General features: G+C 37.9%; 1 protein-coding gene across 1 annotated transcript in view; it reads left to right on the forward strand.

Moving 5' to 3' along the window:
• Positions 1-2,224: 2,224 nt before the first annotated feature.
• The window catches only part of SPATA1 (spermatogenesis associated 1), a 671,358-nt gene continuing 649,556 nt past the window's right edge, over positions 2,225-24,026 (forward strand). Inside the window, exons 1-2 of the mRNA XM_044086829.1 lie at positions 2,225-2,329; positions 16,126-16,232. Of these exons, the coding sequence (XP_043942764.1) occupies positions 2,225-2,329; positions 16,126-16,232 (212 nt within the window). The remainder of the gene's footprint in view (positions 2,330-16,125; positions 16,233-24,026) is intronic.

The raw sequence follows: 24,026 nt of genomic DNA on the forward strand, positions 1-24,026 counted from the left end.
AAAACTCCACATGTTCTACAGATTATAATTTACAAAAATAAGTAAACAAACAACAACTGGTTTACAGAAAATATTCAAAGCAATATATACACAAAAAACATTGATTTACTACAATAAACTAATCATTATATATGTCAGCTTTAGAATCCTACGTCATTCAGTAGGACTAACAATAGTTTTGTCACCAGACATAAAATCTTACATTATGTAGATAAGAATTACGTAATGTGCTTAAGATAGAGAAGTTAATGTGAGAGAAGGTCTAGAGAGTTAGAGTAAGTTACACAGGTTGGGGGCAGATAGAGGTGTGAAGTTAGGGTTGATGAACTGTTTAAGGGGGTGGGTACAGAGGCAAGTCCATTGGCTTAACAGGTATTCTTTAGTGGTTAGTTTGAAATGACTAGGTTGCTTGAGTGACCTGATCTCTAGTGGGAGTTTGTTCCATGCCTTGTAAGGATTATAGCTATAGAGAATAGATCCTTTCTTAGTTTTAGGTTTGTGGATTTGTAGCAGATCTAGGTTAGAGCTCCGAAAGGATCTAGCAGGTAAATAGTGGGAGATGACAGATGATAGGGTAGGACAGTAAGAAGGCTGATAAAGGATGGACTGGATGATTTGGAGTTGAGGGAGAAGAAGCTGGTGAGGTAGTTCAAGCCAGTTAAGGTGTTTGAGTGAGAGACAGTGATGTGACTTGTAAGTTTGACGTGCTGCAAATTTGGCTATCTTGTTGTAGGTAGATTCAAGTTTGGCAAGGAGTGTGGAACTGAGGGAAGTAAAAATTTGAGAGACATAAAATAGACTGGGTACGAGGTAGGCATAAATGAGAGTTACTTTAGCTTCACTGCTGAGAAACTTTTTGTTACGGTAGAGGAGCCCTAGTTTCTGATAAGTTTTCTTGATACAGTTGTTAATGTGTAGATCAAATTTAAGTTGGTCATCAATGATGACACCAAGGAGTTTAGTGCTAGTTTCCACCTCGATGTGTGTGTTATTGAGGGACAGGATTGTGAAAGTGGATTTAATGTGGTTGTAGTTTTTAGGAAGAAAAAGCAGTAGCTTAGTTTTTTGGGGGTTAAGGATAAAATGGTTATCAGAGAGCCATTTGCCATTTTTCTACTGAGTTAAAGGAAGTCTGTGTTGTAGACATGAGTTAGGAGGGAGAGTCAGCAATAGTGATGACAGCAGAGTTATCAGCGTATTGGACCAGTGATGACTGAGGACAAGAAGAATAAAGAAGATTAGTGAAGATATTGAAAAGTAGTGGACCAATGATGGAACCCTGAGGGATACCCATTTTAACTGGGAGAGGAGGGAAGTCAGTGAGGTAGCTGGAAAACCATGTAACAGTAGCAGGGGAGAAGTTAAGGTTGGTTAGTTTGTGTAGAGGGTGAGAGATGTTGTCAAAAGCTTTAGAGAGATCTAAGAATAGGCAGGAGACAAGTTTTTGTTATCTCTGGCAAGGGATATAGTATTAAGGAATGGTAGTAGGACAGTAGTAGTACTTTGCCTTGGACTAAAGCTATGTTGAGTAGGTGTAAGCAGATTTTCAGAGAGTAGTTAGTGCATAACTTGTTTATGTATGCATTTTTCTAGAACTTTAGAGAGAGGAAAGAGGATGGCAACTGGTCTAAAATTAGTGATGTCTGAGGAGTTACCTCCTTTGTGTATTGGTAGAGTGAAGAATTGCTTCCATATGGAAGGGACTTTGGACTCTGAAATGGAGCGGTTGATTAAGATAGACAGAGGGAGAGCAAGAGAGTCAGCAGCTAACTAAAGGAAAAGGGAAGGAATGTTGCTGGTAGAAGCTGAGCAAGGTTTGAGTTTAGAAAGTGGGGATTTAATGTAGCTAGTAGAGAGTGGTTAGAAGTATTATTAAAGGTAGATGAATTGGCACTAGGGTTAAATAGTCTGGATATAGAGTCAATGAAATATGTGTTGAAGGTGGAGGCAGTATCTTTGGGAGTGTTATCAGGATAAGGATTGGGGGAGCAGGGATGACCAGGATGTAGTATGTGGTTTAAGGAGTTCCAAAAATGTTTTGGGTTAGATTTCAAGGCTGAGGGTGGATTATAGTAGAAGTCTCTTTTATCTTTATTAAAACGCTTTTTGGTCTGATTTCTAAGTTCTTTGTATTTTAGCAAGTCTGCAGGGAGGTTTGTTTGGGTCCATGTTTTCCATGCTCTGCCTTTATTTTTCATTAGGATGCAGGTGGAATTTGATAACCATGGAGATAGATTTAATACGGACTGTGCGAAGTTGGGCAAGTGAGTCAAGAATACTGGGAAAGATGGAGTTGAAAGACAGGACAGCATCATCAAGGGGGAGTTGGGTAAGTAAATTCCAGTTAACTTTAGAGAGAAAAGATTTAAAGGTGTCAGGGTGGATGTTAGTAAGCTTGTGGCATGTGATAAATCTATGCTGTTTAGTAAAGTGAGGGATATATCTAAGTACTTTTATTGGGGAGTGATCACTTAGTGTGTTGGGAAGGGTTTCAGGATTGTGATATTTAGAGGGATGAGAGACTAGAATCCAGTTGATAAGGGTGCTGTGTGTATGAGAGTTGTTGGTATGGGTGGCATCAGTGATAAGTTGAGTAAAGCCATACAAGTTGATGTGTAAGGAAGAATTTGGGGTACAGAGAGTTAACCAATTAATATTGAAATCACCAAGAATAATGATTTCGTTAGGAATTTGTTGAGAGAAGTATGAGAGAATGTTTTCCAGCAGGAATAAGTTATCCCCTGGGGAAATGTAGATTGCTACTATTGTGATGGTGATATGGATGTTAAGTACAAGGTTGGCTGTCAGTATTTCAGTAGAGGAAAAGGACAGGATAGTTTTATTAGGAGTTGTCAGAGTAAAGTGGTTACAGTAAACAATGGCAACTCCACCACCCTTTTTCTTTTGGCGGTCAAGGCGCAGTGTACTATAGCCAGGAGGGCGAAAGTGTTTGTCATGGTGTTGGGATTTTAGCCAAATTTCTGTTAGAGTGATGACATCAGGAGCGTGGCTTAAGATCCAAGCATGAAGTTCTCTAACCTTGTTTAATATTCTTCTAGTGTTTAAGTAAATGGAGATTTGTTTGTTTGGGGGGGGCAAAGGTGGTTTGGTTTAAATAGGTAATAAAATGATCCAGTCAATTCATTGTACCTCTACAGAGAATAAAAATGTCATCCAAAAAGCATAAGTACACTAACATTTTAGAACAATATGTTGAACTGAAAATGTAATTCTGCTCCCAATTCAATAAAAACAAGTTTGCAAACAAGGGAGCACATGCCACCCTCATGGTGATGCCACAGATCTGTTTATAGTACTCGCCTACATAGAAAACAAAGTTATTGTCTAACACTAGTTCTAACATTTCCGTAACTAGCCACAGCTCTGTGTTAGATAAATATTTGTTTCTAATAATGACTTCAAACACCCATTCTAAACCAGTTGAATGAGGAATTGCTGAAAACAAATCTTGGATATCAATTCTAGCAAACAGTCAGAATCACATTTATTGGCCAAGTATGTACTCTTACAAGGAATTTGACTCCAGTTTCAGTGACTCTCCAAGTATGAATTACAGAAATTACATACATGCAACTATTAAGAACAAGACAAAAAAGTAAATATACATATACCTGCAAGGTGCAAAGTGCACCTCAGTGCAAGAAATACTGAAATAAACCCTGAAAGAAACAAGTATTAACAATATGTAAACAATACTGCGGAATCCTCGAAGGCTTGGGAAAAAGTATAACCCCAACCTAATAAGCTGAGTTAACCGTTTATGAACTTGATCGCCTGTGGGAAAAAATGTTCTTATATCTGCTTATTTTGGTGTGTATTAATCTATAACAGCTGGCTGATGGTAATACTTCTAAAAGATGGTGGCCTGGATATGAAGGGTCAGTGATGATTTTCCCCTGCCCTTTTCATGAATCTGGAATAGTGCAGGTCCTGTAAGGAGGGCAAACTAGCACCAATGATATTTTTGGCAGACCTGACTATTCGATGTAACCTAATTTTGAAATGATAGAGATCTAAACCACACTGTTATGGATGAGCTGAGAACAGACTCAATGACTGATGTATAGAACTGAATCAACAGTTCCTGTGGGAGGTTGAACTTCCTCAGCTGTTGCAGAAAGTACATTCACTTTTGTGAACTGCCAGGTAAGAGGAAAAGAGGAAGGCTTAAGATAAGGTTTATGGATGTGGTGAGAGAGGACATTCAGGTGGTTGGTGTGACAGAGCAAGATGCAGAGGACAGGAAGAAATGGAACCAGACGATCCGCTGTGGCAACCCCTAATGGGAACCGCCGAAAGAAAAAGAAAAGAAGACAAAGGTTGAACTAGGCCCAAGGGCTGGACAATGGGGAATCTTACTGGAGTACTGTGAATTGTTAGGGCAACTGCGATTAAATGCAGGAACACCCCCAGGGCTTAATGGACAGCTCTCACTAGGTCCTGTATTAAAAATGAAGGCTGATAAATTATAATGAAAATGTGTATAAACAAATGTTGTCTTACAATGATTTTATGAACAAGTACAAAGTGTGTTTATATGTCTTTTACATAATATACATTTTGAATATGTGCTTTCATTTACATTACCTTGCTGAGAAGTTTGTATCAATTTTAACAAGATTATTTTTTTGTAAAAGTAGGAAATTATGTAATTTTTAAAAGTAGGAAATTATGTTCTATGCTTGTAACATGCTTAGTATAAATTCAGTTGAAAACAGAGTTAAGATGCTTAGTATGAAAGCGCTAAATTGTGTAACTTTGTGGAATAAAATTGGAGAAAACTGCTGTTTGTGCCATTGCTGGTGGTGTTTTTTCCAGATTTGGAGCTGGTTCCTGGGTTTACGTGGTTTGTTAGTTTGGCTTGAAGCAATTCTTTGTTAAAAAAAGATGAATATAGTGCAATAACCACCAGAATACATCAACACTTTTGCAAATTTGCATCTTAGTCAGAAGGAAAGGCAGGAACACACCTTTAATACTACTAAAATATTTTTCTTTGGAAACTAAGACAGTGAAATATATTAAAAATAATGCAAAATTCAGAAAGATTGCCACAATAAAGAATAAATCAATGGATTTGCTGCAGTCTGTTTTTCACAGAATAGTTCAGTTACTTTTTTGCAAAGCTTGCAATCAATCAAACTGTCCCTAATTTAAACTATAATGGCTGGCATTTTAGACGAAGATGCTGGCACATGCTGTTAGGTTAATTCTGTTAGCTGTTCAGGTTATTCTCTTGCTGTTCTTCAGGGCTTCTAGCTAGTGTTTCTCTCTAATTCCGTTTACTTGCTGAATATAAAATAAAATATCACAATAAAGGTCTCCCTCTGCCTGCTCTGCCATTTAAGGAAGCACTAACATATAAAAAAGAGCAAACTCGCAACTGGAAAATGCCAGTGAAAAAAATGCATTATAATAACACAGTAAGCTTGTTTCTCCAAAAAAACTTAATTAGACTGTTAGAATTTATTACATTAGCATTTAAAACAATCACAATCAATTAACATACAACTAAAATTCACATTCTCACTAATCTTGGAGAATGGCTTGCATTTAAGTGTGCTCATTTCAGTGGGATGGACATCATTATACAATCAATATTGTCAGCAGTAGTATGTCACCTGCAACGTTGTTAATGCGCCCTTATAGGGAGATTATGTAGTAGAGACATGTGTGCTAGATTGGTTTATTTAGTTTATTTTATGTTTGTTCTGGACTTGTGAGTTTGGACATTTAATACATGAATAGAACATTTTTGGCCAGCTGACTGTCATATAAATCAGATGTGAATCTATACTCCTAATGCCACTGTAAATACTTATGGGCAGAAGAAACCCATACCCTATAAATGCCCTGATTTTGGGGAAAAGTGATCATTAGTTCTATAACAAGCTTGTCCGATGCATGGCTCCAGGGCTACAGTCCTGTTCCCAGATCCATTCCATCCATCCCTCCACCCAGTCTGTGGAAAAAAGACTAGTTTTAGCCCATTTCTAAAGTGTCTGTGATTATTGCTGCCTTCTGTACATAAATGATGCTTTAAATTATTATTCAGTGGACCATGCACAACACATTTTTTTTAGACACATGAGCATTACAAACAGTTTGATGAGCAATGCCTGCTGCTATAATACTTAGAACTCTGAGTTCTTCAGTCACTTTCCCTTTATGTCCTGGTGAGTGTGGGTTTGTCTTGAGGAGGCTAATTAATGTGCATTTGAACCATGGAAATATGAAGGGGGTTATGCATCTGTTTAGCTGTATAAGATAAGGACACTCCATCTCAAATTGTGCTGCTATACAGTCAGTGACGGAGTCCTGTAGTGAAACCTAGAACTAAGACGTAGAATCCTGTCTACTGAGCATTGCACCATATGCAGAATATTTTTGAAAGTAAAGTCATTCCACCAACATCAGATGGTTACCTGAAGTTCAAAATTGAACCTTGAGGCTGTGAGGTGAAAACTGTCTACTGGACTAACTAATCATTTGGACAAAGTAAGTCTTTGCTTCTGTTTTTTTACTATTAATAGCAGAGTCGAGTTGGACTTCAGGATACACAGACCATCTCAAAAAACTCCAGCTCTACTCTGTCGCATATCGCCTACTCAGAGGCGATCTCTGCCTAACATACAAAGCTATGTCAAACCCAGAACTGTTGGACATGCTACCCTTAAAGAGATTCCAATCTTTCCAAACCACACGCTCCAGGGACCTAAACCATGTCACCACAATAAACAGAACATGCTGGAGGGATAGATTCCTGTCACAGAGACTTCCCATACTCTGGAACAAATTACCCATTCATGTCAAGCAAAGCTCCTCATTGGCCCTCTAAGAAAAATCTTGAAGACTGGATGGGAAATAGAAAATTCAACCCGGGGATCACTTCTGTGGCACTGCTTGACAGGGGCACAGGAAAATAATTTTCTTGGGTGGCGAAAGCCAGGGAACCTTTTCGGCTAGGCTTATATAGGCCCCAGGGCCGATAGCCTAGTACCTACCTATGAACCTATGAATGAACTCTGCAGCTGTGAGGTGGATGATTTACTTTGGGAACTACCAAACTACACTGAGAACATCACACTTGTACAACTACTGGTATCTTTCACATATAAGTTTACTGATTTAGAGTTTAGGACTGAACGAAGGAGTGGTCATACCAGGGCTTTTTCACCAGACCACCTTACCGTATATTATATTTAATGTCTATGTTAAAATGCTAAATCCAAATGTACTGTGCTTTTATTGGGCTTATACTTCATATCTAAAGTGTCATTTGATGTGTAGCCTATAGCACTGTTGGTGTGTTTCAGTAGCTCACAGAAATGTTAGTGAGTTCATTATTTTACATGTCTGTTCTTGGTAGTGTGTCCACAAATTCTTATCACAGTGCAGACCGTAAATGTAAGAAAGTAAAGATTAATGCAGAAAGCTTAGTTTTGAAACGTTTGTAGTCTGTTGAATATTTCAGCACTGAATATGGGTGCTATTTTCTGTTTACTCTGTCAAGAAACTATAGCAATGCATAAAGAGTACCACATAAACCACCATGACATCAAAACATAAGTTCATAGGTTTATTGGTGTATACTAAACTGTAAGTCAAGTAGACCATTATAATAATGTCCATTGCAATTCACACTACCAAACTCCTCTTTCCATAAGGGCCATAGGTTCATAGGTCAAGTACTGGGCTAGCAGCCTTTGTGGGCTATTTTAAGCCTAGTTAGTTTCTCTTCAAAAGGGACAAGGTATTTATCTCACCAACAGGATCTGTTACAATATAGACTATGATCTTTACAACAGGTATTGGTGGTATTACCTGTTTCAGAGACAAGTAAAAAGTCAGGCAGTGCATGATCTTTTGCAGTCTACTAAGGTAAACACAGGTCAAACTCACAGATGTCTGTAACAGACAGAGAGGTAAAACTTTCTATGTTGATTAGGGAGCTCATACCAGAGATTTTCTTGGTGAGGAAGCATTATGGCCTTTGTAGTTAGGCAATACTCGCGAATAGATACATGCCAAATGGGGCATTATACTCTATTATGGTTATGATAAGGAAGGGACAGAAAGGGCTAATAACTTCCTTGGACCTGGAGGACATGTCTTTAGTTAGTAATTGCACTAGGTAGAAGGAATTCTTAATGAAAGTGGTGGTCAAGAGAGTTTGTTGCCCAGGGATGTACCCAGATCTCTTATGACAGAATCTATAATGAGGGTGGCATAATTTATGAAGTTGGTACAGTGGTGTTCTTACTTCCCAAAAAGAACAGTACTGCATTTTTTTTGCACGGAACAGAACTCTTGCAGCTAAATTTGATAGTCTCATAGGACAGCTGTGGGTTGACAGCATGAAAGTGCAGAAACAGAGTACTAACAGCCAGCAATCTTTTAAAAATAAAGTTCTGAAATAACAACCAGACTTAGCTGTTTGACAATGGAAGTCATAACTGAGAGAATGAAGGCACTTGTTTTGAATATTTATAGATGTGTTGATCTGAGCTGTCAGGTGGAAAATACATTGATTGAAAACCAAGCCTCTCAAATCAGATCACTACAAAACAAATGCATACCTCTCAACTGTCCAGATTTTTGCAGAATGTCCAGATTTTTGCCTCATAGTTTTCTTCTCTTCCACATATGTATGGTTCTCTGGCACATCATTGAGGACTGAAGTCCCTAAAAAATAAAAGACCTTTGAATTTCAGACTTCATATCCTTCAGAAAATGCATAGGAGCACAAACCCTATTATTCTAGCACTTTTCTATGTTTATAAGAGCAATATTTAAAATCTGTCCCTATTTTGGGCCTTTGTCCAGCTTCCTTGTCCTTAGACATTGAGAGGTATGAACAAGTGTCAAAGATAATCTGTGCAAAAGTCATGAATCCCACCAGTTTTTCAGCTTGGCACTCAATGAAGGCACTGGTGTTCACAATGCTACACACATGGCAATTTATGGTTGACTTTATAGACCTTTCCTTGTACTGGATGAACAGCTGTGTATTAATGAAATAAAGGGCAACAGGACCAAATAGGACACTTTTGAGAAACTGACATGGGTGTTGAAGAAAAATGCATTTGTGGTACCATAATTAATGGTGCTCTCTCCATGATACTTAACAGTTGATATGAGAGTTTAATGGTCATATCAGTGCCTCAATAATGCATCAAATCAGCTTATGTGCCAAAACCATTGAAATGAAAGGGGTCTTGGAAAACGTCACTAAAACAGACAATTTCATAAAACCAAGGGGTTTGAATCACAGAAACTTTAAAACCTTTCTTAGGGAAGTAGGGGTGGTGATATGATTTACTTCAGCCATGATCTGTGCCTTTGCAGGGCAGCTGCAGTAACTAGATCTAAGTTATTCTATAAGGAAGTAAAATCTTTCTAGAATAACAATGATGCCACCTTCTTAGATGATTACTTTTAGCTGAATAACATGGTATTTCTTGTTCATGACACTAAATTATCAGACTTAAATGCCAAACTGCAAGAAATTAGAAAAAAATCAGCTCGCAGCAAACTGTATTAAATGTTACATACATCAAAAGCTGGACATTTTGTGGAAGCATTCAGTCTTAAAGAAATATATTCATTACTTCAGCACTCTACATAAGGCAAGCTGAGACAGAAAACTAAACAAAATACTCACCTCTGAAAGAGATGCTTACTGAGAAATCTGAAGTCTTCCAAAAGGTTACTGAAGCAGTAGTTGAGAGGAAAATTGGTATGCACCATATATTTAGGCCTTACAAAGGCATTCAGCACTATGTCACGCTTAGCTATTGTTGATAAACTCTTCCAGATCAATGTTAATCTCTGTGTAACTCATTAGATAGCAAATTTGCTCAGAAGTAGAACCCAGGAAATTAAGGCAGGTGGCTTTACCTTCTCCAAAAGACCTGACACTAGTGTTGTACTCCAGGGTTCAGTCCTTGGGTCACTCCTGTTTGCCATTTACTTCTCAGAAGACAAAGGTAATGTTAAGGGTTTATGGTTGACTGAGTTTGCAGATGATTATTAATTTCTTGCCATCATAAACTCTCTAGAGGACACCAAAATCCTCCAAGAGAGCATTTCCCAAACAAATAACTGGTGTCATAACTATGGTTAAAAACTAAATACCAAAAAATGTGTACTAGTCTCCTTCAGTAAACATGACATCCCCTGTAATTATCATGTCAATAATACCGTGAAAATCAATCCTGTAGTTATGGACCTGGATCCTATGGTGGACAGCAAACTATCCTTCAGTCACTATATATCAACTATTGTAAGAAAGTCCTTTTCATTGAGTAGCTCACAACCAAAAGTATGTTGTCTAGGCCCAGGGGTGTGAGCATTCCACTGTATTTGGCACTTATTAGGCTGATCATTGAGTATAATGCCCTCTTTAGTATGTAACTGATCAAACACTTGACAAAACTTGAATGACCACAGTGCTCTCTCGCCAAAGAAATCAAGGGCCTAAATCATGAAAACTACACTGACCATCTTAAAAGGCTTGTCCTTTCCTCTCTATCAAACAAAATACTGGGACTGATCTCTGTCTCGTATACAGAGCCTCAACAGATCCCTGTCCCATATACAGAGCCTCAACAGACCCTATCCTCTACTGCACACATGTAAGTCCAACAGTGGCACAAACACCCAGTCAAGAGAGTTTTATCTCTTCTACAACATAAATCAAACATGTTGGAGGGATAGATATGTATTCAAAGAGAATACCACTTCTTTGGGATTGTCTTCTTCTCCACATAAAGTGAAGTACTTCCCTAACTCTAGTCAAAATGGACAATGGATGGGACACCACAAATTCATCCCTGGTTTAGCACCCTTGTCCCTTACAGATAGGGGTAGTGTGCAAATGCTCCTTCTGGGTCTCGGTTATTCATACATAAATTAAAAGGGCTAAAAATGTCATGGGAATACAGAAGTAGACTTCTAAAGATCCGCATGAATCGGTAGCCTAGTAAGTACATTTGAACCTATGTTATAATAAACTGAAGGCCTTTGGTTTCCCATTTGGAACAGATCCTTGCAGTGTTCCTAGTTCCATGTAGCTGGAGTGCTTTAAGATTTAAAATAACAGTGTCTCAAAAATGAGCTTTCACACAATATGATATTCTGATCATTTACAATTATGTTTTCTGAAAAATTATATTCAAATCTGGCAGAAATACTTAAAAGTGTATCGTTCTTTATATGGAAAAGCAAGGAGAAAGTATGAGTGGTGCATAGGGATACAGAGTGGAGTGAAAAGAAATCTTATGAAAAGTTGCAAAACAAATGGATTAGAGGTCATGATGTATGGAAATGGATTAAAAGTAGGAGCAAACTTGGTTTGTTTGGAGGTGTCGAAAGGCTGACCAGCCAATCTATAACAAGAACACGCACCCACTGCATAGGAGGTATATTACTTCACTACAACTTAAACGCAAGAGAAAGGTGAGTAGTGGATGCTGGGAGTTTGGAGAGAAAAAGACTGATTAACTGCATGTGTGGAATAAATACAGCGTGATAAGAAGAAAACCGTGGAGTAAAGTGATACCAGATTGGGAGAAAGTCTACAAGAGAAATGTAAGTAAAACACTGGAATGTTGTCTTTTGTGGGATGGATGGTTGAGAGGACTGGACAGGACTAATGTCTATGGCCAGATGGTTGAAACAATTAATATCAAGGAGAAGAAATATGTAGGCCAGAAGTGTATGTAGATGAGTAAAATTGGAAGTAGTACATGAATTTAAGAAGGAGGGCTATAGCTTAACTTTAGAAATGAACAAGAATTTGTTGGACACATGGAGGCAGTGCTATAGGCAGCCTGGAAAAAGAAATGATTGATGACAGGCAGGAGACAGTGACATCAGAATAATCATTGTGTTATAGACAGTGGTATGACAATGCTGAACTGAGCTGTAATATATGAACATGTTTTGAATACTTATTTGAGCATGTTTTTTTCTTTTCATTTTTTGATGTAGGTTGATTGTGTATGTTAGACATGGTATATTCCAGATTTGCAACTGAATATACAATTAACTAAAAAAATTAGCAAAAACAATTATAGTACTTCTTTGGTAGAACAGCTTGTTGTGAGAAGCCTTTCATGTGAATGAAAAATGAAATGCAAATAAGTTCATAGGTAAGTATTGGGTTGGCACATCTATATTACGTGATTGAAGATTTAGTTAGTCGAGTAACTAAAGCTTGATCACTAAATATCGAAAACACAAAACCGTGAACGGCAGTTTCCATGCAGGGAAACAATGCCGTAGTCCCAACAAAAAAAACAAAACCATTAAACACAAATTAAGTGGGGGGCTTTGCCTCCCCCACCCCGATGTGGGAGGCTGTGCCCCCCACCCCCCCAACTAAATATACCAACTCTGAGATCGCTCCACATTGTAGAAAGGGCAAAATCCGCATAACAGCCAAACAAATTGTTTCCCTGCGTGGAAACTGCCATTCGCGGTTTTCCGTTTTTGACATTTAATAATCAAGTTTTACTTACTCAACTAACTAAATCTTCGACCACGTAATATAGACCCGTGTTGGCTAGCTTTGTGTGCTATTTTAAGCCTAGCCAATGTCATCCATTGCTTTGGGAACCTTTTCAAAAAAATCCACCAAGCTGAGTAAGCATGACCTGTCCTTGATGAATCTAAACTGAAGTGGGTCCAGTGTTTGGAGGTTCCCCATGTCCTGATTGATTAGTTTCATGATAAGTCTTTCCATGGCTTTTCATATGAGGCTGATCAGACTTATGGGTCTGTAACTGCCTGGGTTTGTGGAAGATCCTTCCTTATGCGGGAGTGGCTGTAGCTGTTCTCCATTTGCTTAGTACAAAACTTGTATGGAGGCTGAGATTAAACAGTGTTGTTAGGAGTATGACTAAATCATGTTTCATGCTCTTTAAGATGCATCCAGGAATATTGTTAGGATGCATTGATGCAGTATTTTTAACTTAAGATAGCACTTTTAGGACTTGGTCTTGTTTGATAGCTGGAGGCAAACCACTGTCAAGTATATCTTCAGGGACAAGATCAAAATCTTGTCCTTCAAGGTCTTACATTCTAGGAGTACCTTGCATTGCCACCTCAGCTGTTAGTACAGATACAGAGGATTTATGTAAGAATGAAAGCAATGACTGATAGCCTTGCTAATAAGTAAAATGTACTAGAATAAACATCTAATGGTAGTTAGGACAGTACCTGGTACCAATTTTCATAGGCTGCCTTCTGTATGCTTAGTATTGGCTTTGATGAAACTCCTTTGTTGTTGTTTGTTTGTCTTTCGGCTTTTCCCGGTTAGGGGTCGCCACAATGAAACTCCTTTGTATAAATTTTAATTAGGTGTGAAATAGTTGTATGGTAGATGCAAAATACTTTCAACTGTATTTTAACAGTTATGTTAAAAATGCATGTAGAAAGGAATTCTCACTGAAATCATTCTGTAACTTAAAGTGTTGAGCATAACTAGTTAATGTAGCTCCTTGCACAGGTCTCACAGAACTGATTCAAATTTCAGTTCTTCCTTGCACCTTGTTAAGGGCAGATCTTGCCTCTTAAACCTAGTTGACTTCTTTGAAACAGTTACCAAGGCCATAGATGAGGGGAAGGTAATCCACACAGCCTACCTGGACCTCGCAAAAGCCTTCAACACAATACCCCCACTCAGGCATTATAAATAAGCTTACCAGCTTAAATATCAGCCCCTATGTCACAAGATGGGTTGCAAACTGGCTCAGGGATAGAAACCGCATGGTCAGAATTGCAGGTGCCATGTCAGACTCTAAACCAGTTACAAGTGGCGTCCCACAAGGCTCAGTCCTGGGACCTCTCTTGTTCGGTATATACTTCTCTGAGGTACTGGCTAACATGGGAGGACTATGGCTGACCAAGTTCGCAGATGACTGCAAACTGGGAGCCATAATCGACTCTCTGGCTGACACAAGCATCCTCCAAAAGGGTCTCACAGAGATGGATACCTGGTGCCAGAACCATGGCCTCAAGCTAAATGTCAAAAAGTGCATAGTCATCACCTTTGGGAAAAACATAGTACCCACAAATTACCACATAGGTGCTAATCTATTAAGTACGGAAGAAGTAATTAGGGATTTGGGGACCCAAGTAGATAATAATCTCTCCTTTGACAATCATGTTGCCAAAGGGGTTAGAAAGACCTTCTATATAGCCCACCTTACCATGAAAGGGTTCACATCTAGATCAAGAGAGGTCATTGTGCCCCTCTACTCATCAGGCCCATAATTGAATACAATGCCCCATTTGGGATGTACCTTACCCGACACCTGCAGCAACTGGAGAGACCCCAAAGGTACCTCACCAAGAGGATCACGGGCCTCAAACAGATGCCCTATGCAGTTTGACTAAAGGAACTCCAGCTCTACTCAGTTGCTTACCGCCTACTCAGAGGCAATCTATGCCTGATGTACAAAGCCATGTCTAACTCAGAATTAATGGACATGCTCCACCTCAGGAAATCCAAATCCCTTAGAGCTACACGCTCCAGGGACTTAAACCTCAGCACAGCAATAAATAGGACATGCTGGAGGGACAGATTCATATCCCAGAGGCTCCCCTCACTCTGGAACAGAATCCCAATTCATGTTAGGCAGAGCCCCTCACTGACCCTCTTCAAGAGAAATCTTGACGAGTGGATGGGAGATCGTAAGTTTACCCCTGGGATCTCTTCTGTGTCCCTGCTAGACAGAGGCACAGTAAACTAACCTTAAAGGGCTATCTTCTGTGACCTAATATACAGAGGCACAGTTAACTAATCTAAAAGGTAGGTGAAAGCCAAACACACTCTGGCTAGGCTTATAAATGCCCTAGGGCAGATAGCCTAGTATCTACCTATGAACCTCTGAATCTATGAACCTTGATTATTATGTAGAAGAGTAATCTGAACTATGTTGGTATGCATAAAAAAGAAGATAGATAAACACTCAGTGGGAGGTTGCCATAATGGTTAAGGTGTTTACCTTATAGACACGAGGTACAGGGTTTGATTCTCACATGGAGTAATTAGCTAGGCTTAAAATGGCCCACAAGGGCAGTTAGCCTAGTATAATCTATGAACATCCACTTTCTAAGAACATGAACTTTGGATTATCTTAATACAGCCCCCAAGCCTCACCAAACTTACTATGTGACCCCTTGTCAAAAAGGTTGAACAGCCCCATTCTATAGCATGAGCTTTCCTTCTCACATTTCTTGTAAAGGCGTTTGATAGACATGTTCATAACAGTACTTAAAACTAGACTGTCATGCAGCCTAGGTGTAACTGTATATGAGAAGCATGCAACTGCTGTTAAAATGTCACATCCATTTTTAAAGAGATACTTGGGATAATGAGGAAATACTTTTCATATACTTAACAATTTGCAGGACAGCAGCCTTTTGTAAGACATCTAATGTGTGGAGTCATGCATATTAGCTTGTGATAGTAAGTCTGCCTTACATTCTCATGCTGGACTGAACACCAGTTCAGTTTGTTTCTGTTTAAAATATGGTACACCTCAAAGGTAACTAAACAAGGAGCTAGTGTACTGATGTGATTATGAATATGTCTGAATAAAAGAACACGATTAATAATCAGTGTATATATATATATATATATATATATATATATATATATATATATATATATAGTCATATTTATTTATACATAAGTATTAATATGCATTTATCGATCTTATTTAAGGGCTAAACTTTCAAAACAGAAAACATAAATGGAATCTGACAGAATGAAAAAATGGCTGAGATAATGAATGAATAATGCAATTTAGTGTTTCCAGTGGGAAAATCGGTGGAATCAATTGTATTAAAAAGGAGGTTCTCACAAGGATATGTGAATTAAATGTACCATTTGGAGTGTCTAACTAGGCCTTAGTACTCACAAAGGAAAGTCTGAATGCCACTTTAGGATAATTCACATTTTTAAATGATGCATATACTTTATTGATCATTCATGCTTTGATGTTGCAAGTGCTGTGCAGTTGAAGCTGGTAAGAGCTCAGTGTTACACCATCCAAAACAGGTGCTATTAATTATTCTCTCCCTTCTCTTTAGTTGTTGGAGCTCCATATCTTTTGTGTCCCAGATGAACTATGGGACTCAAAGCTGAACACAGTGCCCATGGAGTTTATCAATAAATTCATTTCCTTTGGATTTATAAGGTAGGCATTATTAAATTACTCTTCAAGTAAATGTATATATATATATATATATATATATATATATATATATATATATATATTAAAATGATAAAGGTATATTATTATAAAAATAGTCAGGAGTGTAGCTCTCTGAAATTCTGATTTGCTGAGATATATATACCTAACTATGCATCTGTGACGCCCTACTATTGGACCAGTAATCAAGGAGCCTCAGTCCTCACCACTGGCACCAGTGGGGTACGTACATTGGGAGGATGACAGGTACACACACAGTATTTCCCAATGCAGATCTCTGTATTAAGTGTAATTTCCCTTAAAAGCACGCAGAGAACACAGTCAGTCCTGGGCCTGTTTCTCCCTCTTTCTCCAGATGTCCAGTAAGACTCCTCACTGGCACAACAATAGAGTTCAGTCCTTAGCCAGGGTTCCAAGCCAAGTCCTCCAACACTTTCTATGTCCAACCAGTACTTTGTGTCCCTACCCTGGTAGCTGACACACACACACTCTTGAAGATTTGTTCTACACACACACACACACACACACACACACACACACACACACACACACACACACACACACACACACACACACACACACCTGGGAAAGGCTGGCACAGGTTTACTAACTATGCCCCCTTCTGCCTAGACTTTAAGGTAGTTAGCACTGTCACCAGAACCCTTTATCAGCTACTTTAAGGCCCTTAACAAAGGGTGTTAATCTTATAGTGTAATGTTACTATCAATACAAATGGTAGTTTGACCAAGAGCAAGGCTATTAGGAATGGCATACACAGTGTCACCAAATAAATATGCAAGTACTCTCAGAATTTAAACATCTCTGGACAGATCAGCCACAATGAAAGTTCACAATATTTAGTATATAATAATAAAGAAACAGAGAATACTAATATATAATATTTACAGTAACATCAGAGAGTTCAAAATCACAGGAAATATTTAAAACAGCATTGCAGGACAATCCCAAATAAATAAAGAAAAATATCTACTATGCTGGGATAGCTGCAGAATGACATCATTTCTTTTCATTTGAGTCTATCAAAGCAGTATTTACCATCTCCCTGTCAAAATACATACACAAATAATGACTTTTTTCCTCAGATCTACTTTTGTTGGTACAAAAAAAACAACAGAACACTTTCAAGACAATGCAGAAAACTTAGCTAGTAGAGACATTATGTCTCCTGCTGCACCGAAACTGAAAGATAAAATCTTTTTATCGGATGGCCATAAAGTAATTTAACTTCAGCTGATTTTCTGAAGTTAACCTTCTGTATTCCAGTTTCCCCTGTTAATATACATTGTTCTGTTCTAGTAGGGTACACTGTAGATACATGTCAAACAGCACTTTCTAAAATACCTCTTCTGTACACATATCTGTACCAGCTGTTTGATATACACCTGACATACAGTTCTAATACATTTGTAACACAAGTATCTTATATGAATTATGTTGATATTTACAAATGACATATAATTATTTACAAAATTCCAGACAGCTGTGCTGGCAGTACCTACTTTGTCACAGCATCTTCAAATCTATTCCACTAGCGTCTGACAGTTCAGTACAGTAAAACAATCAGATACCTAATAATTAGCTGATAACTGGCAAACAATATACTGTTAAATAAACTGCATCACCATGCAGTGAAAATAATGTAACACAGACCTAACATCTGTCTTCTTATAGCAATATCTAAATGCCCTGTAATATTTAAATGTCATCACTAGAACACTTCTATTTTTTCTTGTGTATTGTTTATTGTTTTATGCATTGACATAACATTTAAATAGAAGGAAAGTATAGGAAATTAAAGAAAATACATTCATCCATTTTCTTTGGAGACTATAGAAGGAAATGTATGATTTGTCAATTTTTAATTCAGTTAAAACTGTGGGATATTAACACTGAAAATATATTTGTCTCACGTATGATTCTAATATACATGAACAATAATTTGGCTTTGTTGATATGGTCTGTCCAACATAATTTTGAGATTCCTTTATAGTATAAATGTAAGGAAGTTGTATTATTGTTATAGCAAATGCCTTATGGGTGGGACGTCCATTTAAAGAATACAGTATGCCACAACAGAAGGCATGATATTATGTAGCAAACAAACAAAAGCATGCTTTCCTGTTTAACAAAACAAAGGACATGCTCAGATTCATACATATAACCCACACAATGGGAGCAACTGGAACAGTGTATTCTGGTCTTAAAAGTACCTGTCAGATAAGGCAGACATTTTCTTGTAGTACTGTAAACACAGTGTTATTTTGTACAAGAATATGGGTCTCTACATTAATACAGCATTGGAAAAGGCTTTCACGTAAGTGGTGGGGGTGGAGTGACCATGATAAATCTAGACTGGAACCTAACAGGCTTGTCAGCACTCTGTATTGCCACAGTGAGAAGTGATGTGACAAATGTTAATGCTTCAGCAAGCCTCCACCTCTGGTTCAAAAAGATTATCACTGCCAGATACATAGCTAAGATAGGGAAAAACGAGCTGCCATCCTGGATGCAAGTTGTTAGGGGGTGCAAATTCATTCCCAAAATACATTTGCAGAAAGGCTTTAGCACTACTTGCCGTTTAATTCATTTTTGAATATTGATACTGCATTTTCAGTCAGGGCTGACGAGCTCAGTATTCTCCATTAGCTTAAAGTTGAAAGGTTAGGTACACACACACACACACACACACACACACACACACACACACACACACACACACACACACACACACACACACACACACACACATATACACACACTTACACACATAGACACCTATTCATACTCAAACACACATGCAGACATTCACAAGTGAGTGCACACACACACACACACACACACACACACACACACACACACACACACAAGCACACTTACACGTCCGGGCGATTGCATTTATGCCCCTATAGACATGTGCAAGCATGTATATACACAGATATATGCATACACATAACACACACACACACACACACACACACACACACACACACACACACACACACACACACACACACACACACACACACATATCCAGCCAGCTGTATTCCTGCCCCTATAGATACAAACTTATGTGTGTATGTGTGTGTATGTATGTATACATGTATGTGGTTTATTATCAAATTGTCAAAATACACAACAAAATCCATCCACATCAAATCAGTTGTGTGAAGTTCAGCATATCAATTAGACAGAATGTCGAAGTGCACATACCAACAAAGTCGAATTCGCACTTTCGACATTCTCTTAAGCAAGTCAGTACTGCACACAAATGTAATACCATCTGTTTGCAGGGGGGCTACACCCCCCTGCACCCCCCGTGTGAGGGCTATGCCCCCCATAAATAATATATTCTGTCTTCAAGATAGCACTACAGTGGGGAAAAGGGTAATCTCCTGACCCCCACTGTTCTGCAATCTGTATTAAGAATGCTGAAGACAGGTGTGCGAATGCAATGTGGAATTCATAAATCTGAACACTCGTACTTGTGCAGGTTAGACAAAATGGGAATCATCCAACTGTTGCTCGACGTTCCCATTTTCATCTAACTTGTACTCATAGCTACAATAGTAAACCTATATATATATATATATATATATATATATATATATATATATATATATATATACACACACACACACACACACACACACACACACACACACACACACACACACACACACACACACACACACACATAAACAATAAATAAATATACACAGTTGAGCTATAAACTGCAATCAATCCATTGAAGTGAATATGCCAACAAAAGCCAGTGTACACTTTTTCTTCTGCACAACCCAAGTAGCACAATTCAGTGTGAATCACTCTACATCAATATTTCAGAGCTGGGGATATTTCCAGGAGGAGCATGTGGGTAATTAACATTAGTCACATCCCCAGACTGCTGTATTTACATATGGGTTTTCTACAGCCAATGCATGTGTGCCAGTGTAGCATTACAGTAAAAACTGCAAGAAAAACTTAGTCATGCTAGAGATTTCACTGTATGATTCCTTAATCGTCTTGTAATAGAGGCCCATGGGATATAAGCAAATGACCCCTTAAGGACATCAAGTGTTTCAGCTACATGGCTTTTGAATGTCCACAACATTTTACTTTTTTTTTTAAGTCTTTGTGACATGCATGTCTCCCTTCTTCTTGACCCTCAGAGAGAACAGCATAAGTGGACTGTTTGGCTATACTCTAGAAACAGGGTCTTTATACCCAGCTGATGTCACTGTGTGATACCTTAAACATCTTGTGACCTTTTTACTCTTTTAATTTAACTGTAGCATTACAGCAGTCCTTGAATCACTCTATGGAAATATATTGTGAAAACCTGCTGAGTACAGCCTTCTATAATGTGTTAAGCCTTTCTGAAATCAAGGAACTCTGTATAAGAATTTTTTCTGAACTCTGTTAAAGGTAGGCCAAAGCAGTTTCAGTTTGGTTGAATGTAATCATTAATAGTTATACACTGGAACAAAATAAACCAGCAGTACATAGTAGTGGTTGGTGATCATTACAACTGCACAGTTTTATGGCACTAGACAGCATAAATGTTTTGGCTTAAAATTCATCCCCAAGATGTAAAATTCAAAAGAAAAATAAAATCAGTTTATATTGAAATATACATAAACAATCTAAAGCCAGATTCTTTTCCTAGCCATAATTAATTGCATATTTAATGTCAGTCTGCTATGTTTTTACATCAAATTAAATGGACCTTGGGGGTGGAGCCTAGATGGCCAACTGAGAGCAGTGACTTTTGAGAGCTCCATAAACTAGTATAATAATATAGGAAATGTTATTATTTTCAAGTTTAAAACATCAGAAATCTATAGCTAAACTACTAAACTACATAAATATCAATTTTGGTGGTGATATACAAAAAATATCCTGTCAAGTAACTTGGAGATATATTGAGTCACTGAATATGAACAACTCAAGGAATTCTCATCTAGATGCTGCTTTGAGAAACAAACTGCAATTGATGACATCTACATAACAGGAACTATCTTTGAAGATGGATTGCTTTAAAAATGACTTAGAAAACCTCAAATTAAATTCTCAAAAACAGACTGATACTCTTAAGGCACTATTACAGCAACACCATACAAAAATAACAAATATAGAGACTTCTCTAAATGACATTGAAGGGAGACTCAAGGAGGAAGAATTCTAAAAAGAATTTCTGCTTAAACAGAATGCATGGCTGCTTAACAAAATAGATGACTTAGAAAACAGAGAAAGGAGAAACAACATAAGGATCTTTGGTCTGCCTGAAAACACTGAAGGAGAAGACATTATTTCATTCTTAACAACCTGGATTCCTGAATTTTTAGACTTGAAAGAGGGACTTTAATTTGGAAGTGAAAGGGCGCATAGAGCACTGAGGAAACTTGCTTCTAACTCAACAAATACTCCACCTAGATCCATAGTTATAAAATTTCTTTCATTTCTGGACAAGGAACTAATATTAATATCTGCTTGGAGAAAGTCACCCTTAAAATACAATCAAAGCCTGATAAGGTTTGACAGTAATTATTCTTCCAGAATACTAGAACAAAGGAAAAAAGTCTGGCCAATAATAAAACTGTTGAAACAAAACAACATTAAAGCACAGCTGGCATTTCCAGCCAAGATAAAAATACTTTTTGCCAATGAGATGAGAACCTTTAATGACTTAGAAGAAGCTACTATATTAATCAAAAACAACAACATAGTGTCTATCCCAGAAGAAATGGAATGGATGGCCCCTACTCTTAAAAGACTAAAAGAAACAAATCCTTGGACTGATGCTAGAAAGAAGAAACAAAAAACTTATTCCGAGATAGCTGTCCCAAAAAATAACTCTTACAACTACATCTCTCAAAGTATCAACTGATATGGTACATCACTTGTCATCTGTTTTTATTTAAAAAAAGGAGGGTTTCTTAAACAGCTGAGAAACAGTAATGATTTATTCAGACTCTTCAGAGTCCAATAATTCTTCACAAACAAAGGTAGGTCAAGATGGGTGACTATTTACATTATATATACGCCAAACAAAGCAACATATAATACAAACATAGAAGTTTCTATTCCCCTACTTGAACTCAAAGAATACTTATCTTCATTTGCTATTGATTTTACGCATAATAATTTCAGTAATTAATTAACTAATTCAACAAAATACCATTCATCAGAGTTCAGACTCAAATGTAACAAATTAACATCATATATAATAGCAGTAACAGTAGAGTGTTTTGAAAAAAATGCTGTCATGGAGACTAATGCCTTCTTCAGTTAAAGTATGATTTAGAAATGTTATGTATATTGAATAATAGTAGCAATCTCTTAGTACAAATGTCATTATTCTGTCTAAATATAGTTAATATCAATTATGGCAGGTATCACAGCTATGGGTGCTGTTTGATCAAACCTGATATGGTGTGTGTGGATGTGGCTGTGTCTGGCAGCTAGTACAAATGTCATTATTATTCTGTCTAAACATAGTTAATATCGATTATTGCAGGTATCATAGCTTCGAGAGCTGTTTGATCAGTCCTGATATGGTGTGCGTGGGTGCAGCCGTGTCTGGCAGCTAGTACAAATGTCATTATTATTCTGTCTAAACATAGTTAATATCAGTTATGGCAGTTATCATAGCTTTGAGAGCTGTTTGATTAAGCCTGACATGGTGTGTGTGGATGCAGCTGTGTCTGGCAGCTGTTGTATGTTGCCGTTTTTGTCTCTGGGAACCTGTCGGTTGTGGCTTGAGATCGAGGTTTACTGATGCTTGTGTATTAGGAAGAGACATTTAGTGTTTTAGCCTGGATCCAGGGGAAGGGGGTGGATAAAACTGTGATTTGGGATATTTTGGCAGAGAATAGTTTGTTTATACATCTGCTGAGTGAGAGGTGGGAAGGCTGGAAGAATGTGTTATCTCTTGTTGTTGCGTCTTGTTGGAAGATTTTTTATTTTTTTTTTATCTGTTTGCTCTCTGTTCTTTTCCTGGCTGCTGCCTCACTGAAAGGGAGGGAATTTAGGCTTGAAGTTGCAGTAAAGTGAAGCTTTGCTTCAGGTGCATCGTGAGCCTCTGGTATGCAGTACATAGACACACTAACAGAAACAGATGCTCCCAGTTTGCTATGGTAACGGAGACAGAGTGACAATAATGCTTAACAGCTCTGAGGAGCCTCCAAGATGATTCTTGGCAATGAAGTTTTTGGTTTAAAAAATATATATAATAAAGGGACTGTTTTAAACCACATGTACACATATTGATAGTCTCCCAACACTTCCTTTAGCTCATTAAGTTGATTCTTGATAAAAAATAAATAAATAAAAATAATAAGTGCAATTTTATATTTAAAATGTATTTTAATCCAAACACATTAAGGACTTACATAAGAGTGGAAGTCTGAGTTATTGTGAAAGACTAAGAGCAGTTGGTCTTGTGTAGTACCCTTTGCAGTGGTCTGGGAGGTGAGCTTGCTCAGACGTGTTGGGCATATGTGGATAACTGATTCGAGGGGTATTTGTGGTTGCCAGGAAATGCTATAGAGTCATCAGATTTCCTTCATGGAAATATCTGTGGGAATAGAAGGTGTTTTGAGTGGTTCACTGGCAGAGTGGCCACTGCATGGAACAGGCTGGTAAAATGGAACAGGACAAATATTGGTTTGGATATTTTAAGAACAGCCTGAAACACACCACATGAACGTGAAGAATGGTGTTCTGGCAAAACTGTATGGGCATTGTTGCCCGTGCTTG

This window comes from Protopterus annectens, chromosome 10.part0 (genome assembly GCF_019279795.1).
Source record: "Protopterus annectens isolate FY-2018-M chromosome 10.part0, PAN1.0, whole genome shotgun sequence".
NCBI classification, from domain to species: domain Eukaryota; kingdom Metazoa; phylum Chordata; order Ceratodontiformes; family Protopteridae; genus Protopterus; species Protopterus annectens.